At 29.1% G+C, this 19,144-nt stretch overlaps 1 protein-coding gene across 3 annotated transcripts; it reads right to left on the reverse strand.

Moving 5' to 3' along the window:
- Positions 1–6,221: 6,221 nt before the first annotated feature.
- On the reverse strand, positions 6,222–16,239 carry LOC129920626 (myotrophin). Of its 3 annotated transcripts, none has more exons than XM_056002040.1 (5): positions 16,124–16,229; positions 15,769–15,841; positions 15,566–15,676; positions 15,295–15,378; positions 6,222–6,957 (listed from the first exon to the last, which is right to left on the reverse strand). In XM_056002040.1, the coding sequence occupies exons 2-5, from the start codon at positions 15,835–15,837 to the stop codon at positions 6,871–6,873; spliced, it is 351 nt and encodes a 116-aa protein (XP_055858015.1). In that variant the 5' UTR covers positions 15,838–15,841; positions 16,124–16,229; the 3' UTR covers positions 6,222–6,870. The 3 variants fall into 3 exon arrangements, with proteins under 3 accessions (XP_055858015.1, XP_055858016.1, XP_055858014.1); XM_056002041.1 differs by having other exon boundaries at positions 16,189–16,207; XM_056002039.1 differs by having other exon boundaries at positions 15,769–16,239.
- Positions 16,240–19,144: the final 2,905 nt, after the last annotated feature.

A 19,144-nucleotide genomic window follows, 5' to 3' on the forward strand; every position in this document is an offset into this window, starting at 1 on the left:
TCACGCCGTATCAGAAAATCTTTTTTTTGTAAATTATTTATTTTAGAAATATAGAAATATATTTCGAACTACTGATTTTATTAATCAGAGTCATCATCATAATGTTCCTTGTTTCGTTAAAAGACCACTAAAAACACTGTTAAAATAGTTTTTTTTTTTTTTCTTTTTGTTTGTTTTTCATTTTCACTCTTCATTGAATTTGTGATGAGAAATTTTGATTGACACAATTTTCTACAACTCCTTACGGAGAATGAGGATAACGTTCTTTAATTTCATGCTAGTGTTGCGGGTTTGGGTGCGGAGTTTAAACAATAGAATATTAATAATTATAATTGCTGTTTATTATTTAAAAAAAAATGAATTTATATATTTTTTAATCACAAAGAAAATTCATAATTTTTTATTACCTTTAAAACTGACGAACAAATGTGTGATTTTCAAGAAAAAAAAATCAGTACTCAGTACTAACTTAACTAATCACTGTAATTATAGGCGACAAGTCATCCTGAACATCCCATTAACGGACAATTCATTACAGTGGAAATTCAATGAAGAAACACAATTAAAAAATAAAAACATATAAAAAACAACAAACATCAAATAGTGTTTCTTACCTAAATAAATTCAACTATAAAGAAATTTGTTCCAATCGTACCTTGTGATGACTACTCTCATGGATAAGCTGTACATGATGAGTTGTCTTATGATGATTTATGTGCAGTGGACAACCAAGTGTCTGTGAATATCGAAATGGTGGTAATTAGCACTGCTTAGTACCATGTTCTTTTCAGTTACGAAGCTCGTTCCCAGAACTGATGGTTGTTTATACAATGTTACTCCCACTGTCATACCAATGAGATTGGACTTGCCAATCTTCCAAGTGCCATACACGTGAATAGTTTTGTGGGAGTCTTTTTTTTTTTAATTTCATCACAGGCGATGCCTTAATTCGTTTAAAGCTAACTAAAGTCTAATACAATTCCTGAATACGATGAATCCAACTTTTCAATATCACCACGAGAAGGTGGTATCTACGATTTATGCTTCCAATATGGGGATTTATTTGAATGTGGAACAGGACAAATGATTTCAAAATTCAGACCCACTTATTTTTTCAATAAGGTAACGCTTTTTTGATAATCGGATTTTGTACTACCATTTTTTTTTTTTTTTGAAACTCTTAGCGGAATAGTTCATTCAATGCCGAACTAACATTTCAGCTTTTATTAAGCTGCAATTTAGTAGAGTAACTAAAGCAAATTATAAGGGCACCCGGCCGAACAGCTCTGATTTTGACGATTTTTTTTTTCAAACGTAGGTAATTAAAAATACTTTAAAGTCTATAGATTAAAAATTGCCGGTGTTGCCGCATTGTTTTTTAAAATTAAAATTAATTTTTTTTTTTAACAAAATCATTTTTTTTGCTTAAATTTCATAAAACAAATGATAGCAAAAGATTCTCTAGGTAATTTAAGGAAAATATATAAAAGGCAGTAAGGGACAATCTTCCATAGTTTAAGCGATAAATGCAATTTTCAAACATTCTGACCTCAAACGCAAAAAAAATATTTTGAAAACAACGGCAACACCTACAATATTTTAAAAAAGCCAAAAGCTCATTCTTATCTCTTAAATTTAAATCCACTAAATTTAATCAAGACTTTTTGAAAAAATGGTCCTCAAACTCAGAATTAAAAAAAAAATGTTATTAGAAAAATTTAAAATGAATTTTCCAAACTTTTTCTAATAAAATATGAATTTATTTAAAAAAAATTTTTGGCCATAAATATTATCAGTTAAATTTCGAAGCCAAAAATTTGAAAATAAATGCATTTTATATTACGACCAAGTTTAAAAAAACGACATGTTCAAATTTTTTCAATAATTTTTTTTTTTTTCAAAAATCTGAGTTCAATTACCATTCTTTCAAAAGCCGTTCATTCAATTAAATTAATTTTAATTTTACATATATGACTAAGCTTCTAGCTTTTAAAAAATGTATATTTGAATATTGTAGGTGTTGCCGTTGTGTTCAAATATTTTTTTTTTGTGTTTGAAGTCATAAGAAAAGAAAATTGCATCTATCGCTTGAACTATGGAAGATTGTCCCTCACTCCCATATATTTTTTTTTTTCCTTGAATTTCCTAGACAATCTTTTGGCATCAATTAATTTATGAAATTTAAGAAAAATTTTTGAAAAAAATTTGTTTTTGTTCACAAAAATCTTCAATTAAATTTAAAAAATCAAAACGGCAACACCGGCAATTTTTAATCTATAGACTTTAAAGTATTTTTAATTACCGACGTAAAGATCATCAAAATCTAAGCTGTTCGGCCGGGTTCCCTAATATTGCCAATTTTTGAGCTTTAGTTGTTCCACTAATTAAACTTCTGTAAAACTTTCAGTAAGGCTCCGGCAATTGTTTGTGTCCGAAAAAGGAGTGGAGACTTTTCAATTTTGCTTGCCGAACAGCGTACTGCAGAACGAAATTATTCGTTTAGTGATGGATACGATTTTTGTTTTAGACAAATACTACGCAAAACAAATCATGACTTGAAATAGATACTTTTGTCAAATAAGAAACACATATTCGTTAGTTTTTAGAAAAGTATTTTTTTATTTAAATTGTTTTAAACATTGCAAATACAACTCAAGCCACCTTCGTTATATTTAAAGTATTTTTTTTTTTTTTTTCATACTAACTAGCGGATTTTTTTTCTGCCTTACTAAAAAACACAACAAAATTTATTTAAAAAATAAAAACCGAAACACTTCCCTAAAACACACACCTCTCCGTCGCTTCTAAGTATTTCTACGAAAGCAACATTTTTATTGAAACATTAAAAATGTCACCAATCTTTAAACATAAATAAAATCTCCAAATATTTTTCTATTCTAAAAAAAAATTTTGATTAAAAGTTTTTTTTTTTTTTTTTTTTATTATTTAAAATTAATGTGTTAAAAATAGTAAAAAGCAAAAAAAAAAAAGAAAACATTTACAAGATACTCGAACTAAAAGCAAAACAAAAAAAAAATCATAAAAATACTTACAAAAACTTTTCAAAAACGAAAATTTTTTGTATTTTTTATATTTGAAAAAAAAAAAAAAATGTATGTGTGTAAAAATAAATAAATAAATAAAAAAAAAATTTAAATCGTATATTTGGATATAGAAATACTTAATTCTAATTGTCAGTAATTTTTATTATTTTGTATTTAATTTGCCGAAAAATGATAAAAACAAAATATAGAATGTTTAAAAAAAAAAAAAAAAAACATGAAAAAGAACATATCTTGTAATAAAAATACCAAAACAATACAAAAAAACAAAAAACACAAGTGGAAATTTGAAATGGGGCTGCTTCTGTACATTTTATCGTTAAAATAAATAAAGCAAAATAAAAAAAAAAATCAACGTAATGATGTAAACAACAAACTTATAGAATATTTTACGTACATAAACCAAAACTAACGAAAAAAAAAAAAAAAAAAAAACAAACAAAAATATTCTACATCAAGAATTACAATTAAAAATTTATTTTTTGTTTATATATGTAAACTGTTCTATATATATTTATATATATATATCTAGGAGTTTAGATTGAGGAGAGCAACGTAAGTGTGAAAATTAAATGTTAAAATAATAATTAATTCAACAAAAACAAAAAAAAAAATGAAAACTGAACTACGAAAAAATCCCTATCAAAAGAAAATGACACACTGAATGAAATACATGGGAGTAATGAATAATAATAATTTAACAGAATAAAAAAAAAAAAAAACACAAATTGAAGATATATAGTTGGAAAAAGAATATTATTAATAAAATAAATGTAATTGTATTTATATGTATATGTGTGTAAAAAATACTCTTTTGAAAATAATAAAAAAAAAAATGAAGAAAAATTAGTAACTTTGTTTAATTTTTTTTTTTTTTTGTATTTTGTAGCGGCCAATGAAAGAGTGCTTTATAGAAATAGACCTTTGTGTCAAAAGGCGTGGCCTTTCAAGAATTGCTATTGAAAGCAAATGAACAAGAGATATAAAAAACACGTTGATTTTAACTAAGATTTCTGGAAGAAGAAAAGAGATATTAAAAAGATTTAAACGGATTTAGAAAGACAAAATTTATTTTATTTAAAAAAAAAAATCACCAAACTCTAAGAAATACCTCGAAAACTGGTAAAAAGTGGCATTATCGATTTCCTAAATGGGAACATCTTAAAAACATGATGTTATCGAATTTTTCTAACTTCGGATTCAAGCTTAGCACACAAAAAACCTATAGAAAAGTATATGCTGGCTTTTGTAGCAAAAACCTTGTTGACCAGTGTAATTCAGCAAACAGACCTAGATTATTTTAGATTCTAGTTGTCCCACCCCATAGATTTGGAGAAAATTTTGAAAATTAATTTTTTTTTTTTTTTTTGACAAGGGTCAAGGAGTTAACCTTGATTTTATTTCGAAATTCCAAAAAAAATTTCGATTTTAGAAAAAAAAATCAATCCATTGTAAATAACAAAATTAATTTTCAAATATTTCCTCCATTTAAGCTCTAACTGAAAACCAAAATATTTCAGCAGGTCGGGTTACTGAATTAAAAAATATTTCGATAGCAAATAATTCAGCAACCAGACGTCCTAGAAACTTTTGGTTTTCAGTTATAAATAGAGCTCAAAGAGACCTTTCTTTTGATGTATCACTCGATGGATTTGGAGCACTTTTTTAAAAATCTATAATTTTCAGGCAAGGGGTTAACCTTGATTTTTTCGCTAAAATCCTAAAAAAATTAACTTGTAATTTTCTTACAAAAATGGATAGGCCTATTCATTGTGAGCTGATATGTGCAAACCAAATCTTGATTCGCTACCTTGATCCGAAAATATCTGCTTTCGAATGATGTAAGAACAAAAATAAAATTATTTCGATAGCAAATAATTCAGCAACCAGACGTCCTAGAAACTTTTGGTTTTCAGTAACGAATAGAGCTCAAAGAGACCTTTCTTTTGATGTATCACTCGATGGATTTGGAGCACTTTTTTAAAAATCTATTATTTTCAGGCAAGGGGTTAACCTTGATTTTTTCGCGAAAATCCTAAAAAAATAAACTTGTAATTTTTTTACAAAAATGGACAGGCCTATTCATTGTGAGCTGATATGTGCAAACCAAATCTTGATTCGCTACCTTGATCCGAAAATATCTGCTTTCGAATGATGTAAGAACAAAAATAAAAATATTTCGATTGCAAATAATTCAGCAGCCAGACGTCCTAGAAACTTTTGGTTTTCAGTAACGAATAGAACTCAAAGAGACCTTTCTTTTGATGTATCACTCGATGGATTTGGAGCACTTTTTTAAAAATCTATTATTTTCAGGCAAGGGGTTAACCTTGATTTTTTCGCGAAAATCCTAAAAAAATTAACTTGTAATTTTCTTACAAAAATGGACAGGCCTATTCATTGTGAGCTGATATATGCAAACCAAATCTTGATTCGCGACCTTGACCCGAAAATATTTGCTTTCGAATGTAAGAACAAAAATAAAATTATTTCGATAGCAAATAATTCAGCTACCAGACGTCCTAGAAACTTTTGGTTTTCAGTAACGAATAGAACTCAAAGAGACCTTTCTTTTGATGTATCACTCGATGGATTTGGAGCACTTTTTTGAAAATCCATTACCAAACCTTGTTTCGCGACCTTGACCCGAAAATATCTGCTTCCGAATGTAAGAAAGAAAAAAAAAATATTTCGATTGGAAATAATTCAGCAACCAGACATCCAAGAAACTTCTGCTTTTCAGTTATGAATAATGCTTAAATAGACTCTTTGTGTTGATAATCTTTAAGCGAACCAAGGATCAAGGATCTTCAAAACCAAATAAAGTGTTGGCTTATATACATTTATATTAAAGAAAAAGAATACATTGGGGAACTTGTTATTATTTTTTTTATTTTTATTTCATTTGTATTATATGTATTATATAAAAATAAATGCAATAAATCATTTTTTCTCTTATCGTTTGCTATTTCTATCAAATTATTACTTTTTCATTGCAATGACTGTTTGTCTGATTTTGTTCTAGTTTTTTATTTCTTTATTGCTGTTTTGCTATAAATATATTCATTGTTAAAAAAAAAAGTAATGTCATTTTTTGTTATTATTTTTTTAATAGATATAGGTAACCAAAAAAAAAAAAAAAAATAAAACACTCAAACATTCCGTCTTACTTGTTTCATTTAAAACAAAATATAAAAAAAAAAGAAATTATCAATAAATAATGCTGTTTGTTACTTAATAATTTTAATTAATACGTTAATTCACGCCATTTTATATTAATAAATAAAAATAAATAACACTCTTCCTACGTGAACAGAAATTTTACACTCTCATCCTGTGATTATTATTTTTCGTTTTAGTTTTAATTTAAATAAATTATTGGAATACCATACAACAAAATTTAAACTCAAGAGTATATATAATTTATTTTTGTTTTGTTACAAATTACGAAAGATGACAGTTGCTTTTTTGACTTTTATGTTTTTGTTTACGATAGCTTAGGTGAATGAATATAATAAATGTTGATAAATAAAAATGCGCCCGTGAGTTTATATATGCTTGACACATCAATATAAATACATTTTTTATATTGATATATATTTTGTTATACAAGCCCACGCATAAAAAAAAATTTATATAACTTTTTTCTGTATGCCTTTATGCTTTATTAAGATGCATTTGGATGGTACGCGTTTTCTTTTTATAATTTTGCATTCTCATTTTATTTATTTCTATTGTGACACAATATATTGTGTTTTATTTTATAACTTTTTTGTGGAATTAAATAATATTTTCTTTTTTTTTGTTATTACTTAAGAAGTGTTTTAATGTCTTCTTTTTCTGCTGCATCAATATATGGAATTCCATCTGGTGTTGCACCTGATTTTGAGGCACCCTAGAGAGAAAAAAAAAACTCATTAAGGACAACAAACAAAATAAAATGTATAAGCTTTAAAATTATAAAGCCTTGTATAGACGATTTTCAGAGCTGACAATATGGAATATGTGATGTGTTTGTTAGCAAAATATATGTTTCAAAATATCTTAAAACTTAACTTAGTTCAGTCAAATAAGGATCCAACCAAAAATCATAGAACTAGTAAAGATGTCGCACGTAGAACAAATTTCTGTGCTTGAAATTTTCTACCATTAGATTTTACCAAAAATCATACACCTAACTAGTAGTAGTTATATGATTTTTGATAGAACCCTTTTACTGATTTTTCAAACTAAAAAAATACATTGATTTAGGTTATATAGAACTTTTTTGCACAAATTTCTCAAAATAAAATATTATGGAAATGATCTTTATTAAGATTTTTTTTATCTCGTTCTGTACTCTATAAACCAAAATAAATGTACTATCCAACCTAAATTTTTGAAATAATTCATTCGGGTTACTTTGCCTAAATATTCTTACATCTTAATTAATTTAGAGTACCTAATGTTTTCTTGTTTGCCAAGAATCGGAAGTGATTTTTTGAAAACTTTATTTTCATAATCGAGGTTGGTAATTTCCTAAAGTTCAATTGCAAACAAGATTCAGCTTTCACCTTGGTACCCAAAAAAAAATAATTAACAATAAATTTACTAATTTCTAGTTATATTTATTGGTGATCGAGATTTATTTTAATATGTTAAATGCTAACATTAGAGATGGAGACAAATAAAGCACTTAGAATCAAGATGATACTCCTCTAAAATCAAATCTTCTTAAATTAATAAGATTTCTAATAAAAATAAGTAGAATCCGTTTATACTTTGTTAAAATTAAAGTGAACTTCAATTCATTTTAACAAGAATCTTCTTCTTGAGAAAATTTAAGTGTAGGTACCTGCTAAGATTGAAATGATTTTTCATTATTTTTATGTGCATTCTTATTGAAATTAAATTTTATTTTTGGCATACATTTTGCAACGTAGATGATTGTTTTAAGACGACTGGACTGTCTTTTGGCAAAGCATGCAAAAATCCGATTAATTTAAAACAAATTCTAATTGTTTTTAGCTTGTCTTTTTTTTTAGTGTACCTAATTCAACAAAAGTAGGAATTGTTGTTTTCTATTAATGCAACAAAGTGATTTTTGGTATTTTTTTCTGATATTTAAAATAGAATTTGCCAAGTCTTTTTACTGTTTAGTGCAAAACTTAAATAAAATTTAAATTATATCAAAGCCTATTTCACGATGCAGTCACTTTTTTCATATAAAATCCATTTACTACATGTAAGCTCTTTATAACTATAAGGTTCTATGTTGAACATAGAACCTTTTTCAAAATTTTTTACAAACTTTTTCTATGTCATTTATTAAAAATGTTTATAGAATCCTTTTTTGTGGTGAAATTAATTTTTGTTGCTTGGTTTTATCAGTTTTCTGGCAAACTTTTAAATTAATTTTTTGTTCATTATTGTTTTCTTGATAAGAATAAATTTATAAAACAATATGTTTATTATGCATTTATAGAAGAAAATCTGCCCCAAAGTCAAAAATTATCATGGGTAAGAAAAAAATAATTCCCTTTAAAAATTAATATCTGAGCAATAAAAACAGATATTTACATTTTTTAAATGCAGTAACAACAAAGCATTTCTTCTAAAAATCAAGACATTACTGAAGTTTATATCAGAAGTATTACGGAAGATATTTACATTAACATGAGTAAAGACATACCAAATTAAGCGTTTTCTTAAATCATCGCTAAAGGCTATCAAATTTGCAGATAGAGAGTTACTGTAGAACAATTTTTTTTCCTAGAATATACCCAAGATTCATCCCTTAAAATGTTCTTATCTCATTACGGAACACCCTGTATAATGGTTTCGAGTTTTAGAATATTTATAAGTTTATAAACGTTTTGAATGTTTTCTGTTGAGATAACTGTCAGAAGCAGTGGCGTAGCTACCGCTGTATCAGGTGTATCCATGTAACAGGGCCTCCAAAAATATAGGGGCCCCCAAAAAATTGAATATTAAACAGTTTCTGATAGATAACCATTTTTAGTGCATGTGTTTTTGGGAATTTAAATGTAAGTAACGATTACTGTGTTTGAAATTATAAGTCCTTCAGCATGACTTTGAGAAAGAAAACATTTTTTTTTTTTGGAAGTGAGACATGTTTTCAAAATTAAAAGCAGTAAAATAACGAAGCGCTTTTTTGATGAGTTGGCAGAAGTAATTAAGTAAGAATTTCAAATTCGGAATCGTACTTTAAAGTCAACGATTACAATTGCCACCTGGGATATTTCGATGGGTTAAATTCAACAAGAATTTAAGAGTCTTCATGCTTCATGGTCTGAATAACATGTTCGACACCTTAGAACCAGATAAACTATATCCATTTTCAAAATGATGTAGTAAAACAAGGATCAACAAAACTGGTAGAAAACTAAAATAAAGAATCTCCGGTTGGTATCTACGAGGAACTAGTTGCTTTAAAAATGTTCTTAAATCGAAAATCTATAAAATAATTCCATAAAAGAACCTGCTAAATTATTACGTCCCTTACTTTGGCGGAATCAAAGAAAAACTAATCTTAGATAATGTAGCTAGTTAAATGCTAATTTCTTGTTCAAAAATCAATTTTGTAGATTCTATATGGGATTTAAAAAATACACTTCCAGTTTGCTCGGGCAGTGGAAAATTATTTAAAAATACCTTCGGCTAGTTCTTTTATTAAAATAAAGTAAACTAACTGGTTGTTTTGCCAAAAAATCGTTGCTGTTGTTTTTGTTAGAAAATTTCAACTTTTATTTAGGAACGACCTAAGTTACGTTTTGTTGATCTGTCAAAACAAAATTGTTTGAGATCAATTTTATGAATGAATAAACAAGAAAGAATTTATTTGGTACTGAAATAATTCTTTAAAATTTAAATCTAAGCAAATTGAAACAATAGTTAAAATTGTTAGTAGGTAATTATAGCTTTTACGGTGCAAACTCCAATTTTGTAGCTCACTTCTTTTTGAAATATTTAAGGTTTTATAAATACAAGTTAGCTTTCAAAATTCGAAAATATGCAAAATTCTAAATTTTTTTTGCAGATTTTGAAGTAACCTAGACTGAGATGAATCGCTTACATACATTTCCCGAAAGCTAATCGAGCTACAAAATCGAGGTTTTAGCATTTTATTTGGGATATGGGTAGCTTCAAATTTCTGCAAAACAGCTCGGAAAACTATACAAAAATGCTTTTGAAAATTTTCACTTTTCGAGTCAATGTTGTTAAGGCTTAACCCATTTCCGGCGGCTACCAGTTACAGTTGACTTAGAAACATGAAATTTTACACACTTATTGTTTTTGATCTAATTAGAAGAAATGTGAAAAAAAATTTCTGAATTTTTGGAAAAATTTCGCAATGCTCACCGAAAATGGATATAAATCAGTTTTATTTGAATATTTTCATGAAGAAATGAACTAGATATAAATACACTAAGTATTGAAAAATTGTTGAAAACAAAATGACAAATTGCGTTCCATAATTCTACCTCAAATTTTTCAGGAGCTCGAATTTTGAAAGTACTAAAAAAAGCACGAAAAATTTGTTTCACAAAAAATCCTAAAACAGGTCGATTAGTTAACAAAATTAAACTTTTTTTTTTTGTTGCCGAAACAAAAATATATTTTTCTGAAGGTTTTCGGTGTGCTGAACTGGAATCTGAAGTCAAAAAAAAAAATAATCAGCTCCCGTTTTTGAAATATTACCGTTCGAAAATGCAGTACTTCGGACCTTATTCTTTTATATAAGGAAATTTGTTTGAGCATATTTAGTAACGGTTTTCATAAGTACTATTTATCACCTTTTTAAATCTGTTTAAATTTTTCCGATATCTTTTTTACTGCCCGAGATATCCTAAGTTCTTTGGTATTTTTATAAATTTTATAACGTCATTATCTTCTATATGATATATGAAGCCAAACCCACTTACTTCAGTTTGAGATATCTCGGGCAATATAAAAGATATTGAAAAGATTTAAACAGGTGTCGAAAGATGGAAAACAGTTCTTATAGAAACCGTTACTAAATATGCTCAAACATCAAACAAAAGAAGAAGGTCCGAAGAATTCAAAAAAACGTATTTTTGCATTTTCTAACGGTAATATCTCAAAAACGGGAGCTGATTAGTTGTTTCTGACTTCGGATTCGAGTTCAGCACACCAAAAACCTACAGAAAAGTATATTTTTGTTTCGGCAACAAAACCCTTGTAAACCAGTGTAATTGAACTATCTTTCAAAATCTATTTTTAGTTTATTTTAAATTATAATCAGTTAGGTTCCAGAAGTCTTCAAATATGACGTTGCGAAAATGCAACGTTAGCCGGAAATGGCTGTGTCAAAGTGTAGGAGACGGAGGGGGCCCCCGAAAAATATTTAGATACAGGGCCCCCCAAAAGGGCTAGCTACGCTACTGATTAAATCTCAATGAATTCAAATGAAAGTGGAAACAACAACAACAATGAAACCATATCGTAATAGTAGGGGAGCCCAGGAAGGGATTTTGCGCGTTACTCGAGCGCGTCAGAAAATCATATGGGGAGAAAGCTTGTACTCAGTAATGTACTCTTACTAAATAAAAAAGCTTGACACAGTGCTGTTCTTTGTGGGCAGCCCGTCAGATTAGTAAAAAAAATCGATCCTCGGAAATACTCGAGCGCGTCAGATTAAGAAATGGTAAGTTAAGTACATCCAGAAAAGTGTATATTTCAATAATCTGACAATTTGAGCGTGGCATAAGAATATGGGAGAGGCACAAAGTTGTAAAAAAAAACGTCACCTCTCGAAATACTCGAGCGCGATTAATTTTTTTTTTATTCTGAAGGGAATTTTATCAGGAACACGAAAAACATTTAATCTGACGCTTTTCATGGGGCAATATGTCCAAAATTATCGATAAGGCATGCACGTACAGTAAAAAAAAAAATACAATTTTTTGGTTCATGTTGGTGAGTTTTTAACGTTTTTGTCGAAATATCTTAATTTTTTTTTTGTCTTATTTACTTACACTTATTATGTGGATTGACTTAAAAAAATCTAAAGTATTCATTAAATTTGATAAAAAATAACGTGCCAAATGGAATAAACCCTAAAAGACGTTTTATATTGAATTCATTATCGGAGAATTTCCAGACCGGTCCAATACTCAAATTTTTGTATCGAGGAATAACGTGACATTCTTAACTTTATAGCAAAAGCCCCATCTTCAGTAAATATAGAAGCTCTGATCGTCTGGTCATTACGTAATGTTCTTAGATTTGGAGTATTTTTTTCTTTCGTAAAAGACCAGACGAGCAAAACTTATGATTTAGGTACGTTTACTTTTTAATAATATAATATCATACGAAAGAAAGATTATCAAGTAGTTATCACAACCATTTTTGCTTACAGAAACACGAGATATGACGACAAAGTTGAAGAAGTGGAAACCAACCTGGAAGACGAATCCAGTGATGATGAATATTAAATTATTGATTGACCTTTGTATATAATATGTATTGTATATAATGTAAATTTTGTATTACATCCAGTAATAACCAGAAGAAACGAAAAATATTGTTTTATTCAAAAACTGTCTCATTATTTATTTTTTTAAATTGTCAGATTAGCAATACTCCTTAACATAATTGTCAGATTATCATTTAGGGTGACTCTGACATCGAGCTGAGCCTACAGTACAAAAATCTGACGCGCTCAAGTAACTTAAGTTAACAATTTTTTTTTACATTTTCAAAGATGATTTATAAGTGTAGGCCACGTCCAAATCGTCAGTTATTCAAATTGAACACTATTTGGAGTTCACTGAACGTGCCCTCTCAAAATCTGACACGCTTGAATAACTTTTTTTTTTAAATATTTTCTACCGCTTTTTTCAGCCACCCACCACTGTCTAATTGTCAGATTAATATATCAAGGGGCACGGTAGTGCCCAGCCAAGTTCTCTAGCAACTTTGGCACTACACCCTTATTTACAGGAAACAACTCAGGCCATTTTCGACCCCCCTCTAACTTCCACACCAAAGATGCTAGAAATTTCAAACTCACTACATTTGTTGAGCTCGTAAAAACCAAACTCCTCACAAAATTTCAGCCTTCTACGATGAGTAGTTTCTGAGATATAGGGCTTCAAAAATCGCAAAAACCGTAACTGACTCACTGACTCACTGACAGATCATCAAAATTATGGAGAACTTCCCTATATCGTAAAAACTTGAAATTTTACACGGTGATAGGACTTGTGGTTTATACAAAGGAAAAAATCGAAAATTTGAGATTTTCAATTCAGGGGGCGTGGCATCCGCCCATTTCCGCTGAATTTTCATCATATATTATAGAGCACTTCTGATTATCGTAGAATCTTGAAATTTGGTAGAATAGTAGAGCTGGTAGTTAATACAAAGGAAAAAATTTAAAACTTGAGAATTTCAGCCAGGGGGCGTGGCAACCGCCCATTTCCGCTGAATTTTCATAAATTATTATAGAGCACTTCTGAATGTCGTAGAATCTTGAAATTTGGTAGAATAGTAGAGCTAGTAGTTTATACAAAGGAAAAAATTTAAAACTTGAGAATTTCAGCCAGGGGGCGTGGCAACCGCCCATTTCCGCTGAATTTTCATAAATTACACTGGTTTACAAGGGTTTTGTTGCCGAAACAAAAATATACTTTTCTGAAGGTTTTTGGTGTGCTGAACTCGAATCCGAAGTCAGAAACAACTAATCAGCTCCCGTTTTTGAGATCATACCGTTAGAAAATGCAAAAATACGTTTTTTTGAATTCTTCGGACCTTCTTCTTTTGTATAAAGAAAATTGTTTGAACATATTTAGTAACGGTTTCTATAAGAACTGTTTTCCATCTTTCGACACCTGTTTAAATCTTTTCAATATCTTTTATATTGCCCGAGATATCTCAAACTGAAGTAAGTGGGTTTGGCTTCATATATCATATAGAAGATAATGACGTTATAAAATTTATAAAAATACCAAACAACTTAGGATATCTCGGGCAGTAAAAAAGATATCGGAAAGATTTAAACAGATTTAAAAAGGTGGTAAATAGTACTTATGAAAACCGTTACTAAATATGCTCAAAAAATTTTCCTTATATAAAAGAATAAGGTCCGAAGTACTGCAATTTCTAACGGTAATATTTCAAAAAAGGGAGCTGATTAATTTTTTTTGACTTCAGATTCGAGTTCAGCACACCGAAAACCTTCAGAAAAGTATATTTTTGTTCCGGCAACAAAAAAAAAGTTTAATTTTGTAAACCAGTGTTATTATAGAGCACTTCTGATTGTCGTAGAATCTTGAAATTTGGTAGAATAGTAGAGCTGGTAGTTTACACAAAGGAAAAAATTTAAAGTTTGAGAATTTCAGGCAGGGGGCGTGGCAACCACCCATTTTTACTGAATTTTCATCAAATATAGAGATTTTATATTCTACAGCCATACCTTGCAAAAAGTAGTGAAATCACAACAAAAACATTACTGTTAAAAAAAGAGCCAAGTTCTCTTATATTGAAATTATGCTGGCACAAAAAGTACTGAGATGTAAAAGTGTACCAAGTTCTAAAGTTTGGGTTCAAATTCGTATCAATAAAATTTTGATTGTTTACTTGGCAATTTTTGAAATAACTTTAAAAATCGATAATTAAGAAAAATTGTCAAGAGAACAATCAAAATTTTATTGATACGAATTTGAACCCAAACTTTAGAACTTGGTACACTTTTACATCTCAGTACTTTTTGTGCCAGCATAATTTCAATATAAGAGAACTTGGCTCTTTTTTTAACAGTAATGTTTTTGTTGTGATATATCTTATCACAAAGCCAATGCGAGTATACTCTATTAATATCTGACGCGCTCGAGTTTTTCAATGTGACAGTTTTTTTTTTTTACATTTTTTTAGAGTGTTTATAAGCTCTTTTCCCCACTTAAATGGAAAACTTCCATATACTTTTTTTCGTTTTAGAACCTAATCTTCGCAATCCAAAAGATCCCCATGACGCTCGAGTAACTGCAAATTTAGCATCTCGGGCTCCCCTACTATAACGATGATGTTGCAACACTCGTTTCGTTGGTTGCGCAAAACTTATATATCAAACTTATCTAAGCTCTACAATATCTGAACTGAAATGTGCAACAAAAAAAAACCTTTCATATTGTTTACTTAACTATACTCTGTTTTAGGAAAAAGTAGGTAATATAAATTTTGTTTGTTAAAAAAAATAATAGATATGAACCTTTTCTAGTAACATTTGAACACATTTGGTGTGTCCCTCCCAAATAGCTGCTAGAAGGGGTGTAATTCCATGTTTGTCTGCCACCTGCAAAATCATCATCAAATTAGACAAAAAAAAAAATGATTCAATTTCAATAGAAATATAGCAAAATTCAAAATACGTAATATTGTTAAAAAAAAAAAAAAAAAGAAAAGTGAAGTGAATCAGAATATAAAGCTAATAAGGGTGGCAATAATAAGTAAAGAAGAAAAAAACGAAAACGAAAACTCACATCAACTTTAGCCCCCTTCTCAATTAAATAAGACAGCACCTCAACTTGTCCAAAATCTGCAGCATAATGCAAAGGATATCTTCCATTTATTTCACTATTTACATCAATTTGCTATAAAACAATTCAAATATTCATTAATTAAAATCATGTTTTTTTTTTTTTTGTAAAACGAAAAAACAAAAAAAATGCAATTGCTGGCTTACTTTGATTTCGATGTCTTCTTGAACTCGGTCCAATTCGCCATTTTTAATACTCCACACTAGATTAGCCATAGTTCTATTGTTTGATTGTGATTAAAGAAATCAAAATCAGATTGCAATTCAAAATTTTGTGCAAAAATTTGACACAAACAACAACAACACACACACACAATATGAAAAATAAACAAATTGCTGTTTTTTTTTTTTTTTCGTTCGTTATCAAAAAAAAAATGATAAGCCAACAAGAGAGTGCCGAAACGAAACCGTACCGAAATATGGTACGGAACAAATTTTGTCGTTGTCGTTGTTTCTTTAATATTTGTTCTTTCTCTATATAAAGTGTATTATATCTTCTTACACATCAGAAAACAGGCAAATATAATATTTGTGAGTGTGGGTTTTTATTAAAAAAAAACTCTTTACTTTTTCTTTCTCTAGCTGCCGAAGCCGACCGGCTTATGCAAGTATTTTGGAAAATTAAACATGAAATGAATGCAAATATCATTGTATATATAAAATATATTGTGTATTCGTTTTTTTTTTGTGTTTTTTATCACATGCTGTCTTTGTTGGTCAAATGAGTGAGAAGAAATCAGTATGACAGTATGAGAAGATAGAAAGAAAACAGAAAAGGAATTGTAAACTTATGGACCTTACACCTGGTACACATTAGACCTGTTTCCTTTGGGAGGTGGCAAAGTACCTACTACTAGTAGTTTAATGGTCAAAACAGACGTGCAGTTTTCTCCCTGCAGCAAAATAAAATAACACGGGCTCTTATGGGAGAAAAATCTGCATGCAGCGCAGAGCTGCGTTCTTTTTCTAACAATAGTCAACTATAGTTGTTATGTCAAAAAATATTGTTGATGTGTCATTGTTAGAAATTGTTGGGTTTTTTTACAAATCATTTAGGAACGATCTAGGCCGTGTGTGAATTGCGTTAAAAAATAGTTAAATTCGTGTAAAATTTTTGACACTATTGAGGTGAATAAAAAATTTTCATCTGTTAAAAATTTATTGGGCTCCGGGACCTGGTTAAATATGAGTTAAATTTTTTTTGCATATGGTTTTGTTTTGTTTTTTTTTATTAAAAAGGAGTATCATGGCAGAAAAAAGGCAGACAAAATTTTAAACAATAAATTCTTTTTTTGAAATTATTTTGTTCACCTCAATAGAGTCAAAAATTTAACACGGATTTAACTATTAAACGCAATTGTTAAACTGTCAAAGCATAAAAAAAATTGTTTTGAGAATTTTTTTATTTGCATAATTGTAACAAAAAATCATGTTTTTTTAATCAAAATAAATTCTCTCGCATCATAAAATTACAAAAATCTCTTTTTATTTTATCCGCTATTGTGTTCGTTTTGTAAACAAAACATCCACTTTGACACATCAACAATCTCATGAATGTCCAACTCATAATCATGGAGGTGAGTTGGAAATAGTTACGCTTTGTAACTATTTGACACTTCAAAGCGAGTTTAGGAACGATGTTCATCTGTCAAATAGTTACAAATCGTAACTATTTTGTAGTTTAGGAACGATAAAAGTTAACGATAGTTAACAAATAGTTAACTATTGTTAAGGCTTAACTACATTGACTCAAAAAGTGAAAAAGTACAAAAGTGAAAATTTTCAAACTTATTTTTGTATAGTTTTTCGGGCTGAAAATTAAAACAAATGATGCAGAAAGCTTATTTTTTGGTTTAAAAAACAATTTCCCAAGTAACAATTTTACTTGCATAAGGTCCATTTTCTTCGATTCGGCAAGCTATAGTTTGTATAAGTTTTGTTTAAGGCTTACTTACGCAAATCATCCATTTTGGAAATAAAGGAGGTCTCCTTAAGGCTATCTGGAAGTGTTTAGAAGAAGCCTTGTAAATATAAGTTAAAGAAGACCTTCATAAGACCTGTTTAAACCGTTTTAAAGAAGACTTCTATTTTCAAGTGACAGAAGGCTTTCATAAGACCTGTTCCAAGAGGTTCTTGTAAGTATGACATGTTTTCATCTCTCAAGTATGCAATGTTTTTCACCAATAAGTATGCAAAGCTTTTATCCTGCAGATATGCAATGTTTGTAACACTTTAGAAAAAAACATTGCATTTTTATGTGAGGTTTCAATTAGCTCCCTTTTTGCCACTCATCTTTAATATTCGAGTATGGTCTACTGGCAAGGTGCTGGCTTGGTATGCAGAGGTACGTGGGATCGATTCCTGGGCGGGGCCATTTGTGAAATAAAAAAAATGTGTTCTTTTTCAATTAAAATAAAATTCTTCCCATTTCAGAACGACAGGAAAAGCATTGACATGGCCAAAAAAGAAGAAAAAACAAAATAGAAAAAATTAAAAGAAAAAAAAATCAATAAAGTATTTTTTTTTTATTCATAAATTCAACATCTTATAACAACCTCCATAAGGCCTTATTATACCTAACATCCAATGCAAATGATAGTTTCCTTAGCGAAGCTATAGTTTCCCTAAAATGTTTCATTGTTTTGTAAAAAGGCCTGTATAAGGTCGTTTTACGCTGTTCGTCACAAGCTATTAGCTTGTGGATTGCCTGTGGAGGAAGGTCTTGGGGAAATTCGGTAATGTGCGCCAAAATGATTTGCATAAGACTTGTCCTTCTTCTTAAACAAGTCAAAAAATAGCTTGCATTGACCCTTATGAAAGCTAAATTGTTACTTGGGTTGTATACTCTTTTTCACAAAAAAATTGCGCTAGCCAGAAAAAAAATATTTTCACTTTTGTACTTTTTCAAAAAGTGGTGTATGTAGTTAAGCCTTTAGAAAAAGAACGCACCTCAGAGCTGCATTATTTCTCTATTTCTAAATTCTATGCCAAGTTTCATTGCAGCCGCAGCAAGCAAGAAACAACAAAAATTCAAAATACTTGCTATTTGGCACTACTTATATTGGCAATTGACACAATCTATCATTCAAAAATTCAAATAACGTTTGTTTTGATTTTGTTAAAATGCAAGAACTAATTGAATTTATAAAACAAAACATAACCATCTTGTTTTGTTTTATAAATTCAATTATTTCTTCCATTTTAACAGCATATAATCCATATTTACCCCATATAATCGTTTCCTTAAAAAAATAAAATAAAAAATATTTTTCAAGGTTATGAATTTTTTTTTTGACAGGAATTGGCATCAATAACTTAAAAAGTTATGCACATGTATTTTGGGTGCAGCGCTGAATGCAGCGATGCGTGCAGATGTGCCGCACATCTGTTTTAGCCATAAGCCTAGTACGTAGATCGGGAAAAAAAACAAATTTTATCTCTACAATTTTAAAACATTTTTTTATCCCGCGCAAAATTTTGAAGTTGGAGAAATCAAGTAAATTCTATTTTTTTCTTCTTTCAA

Source organism: Episyrphus balteatus, chromosome X (assembly GCF_945859705.1).
Source record: "Episyrphus balteatus chromosome X, idEpiBalt1.1, whole genome shotgun sequence".
Classification (NCBI taxonomy): domain Eukaryota; kingdom Metazoa; phylum Arthropoda; class Insecta; order Diptera; family Syrphidae; genus Episyrphus; species Episyrphus balteatus.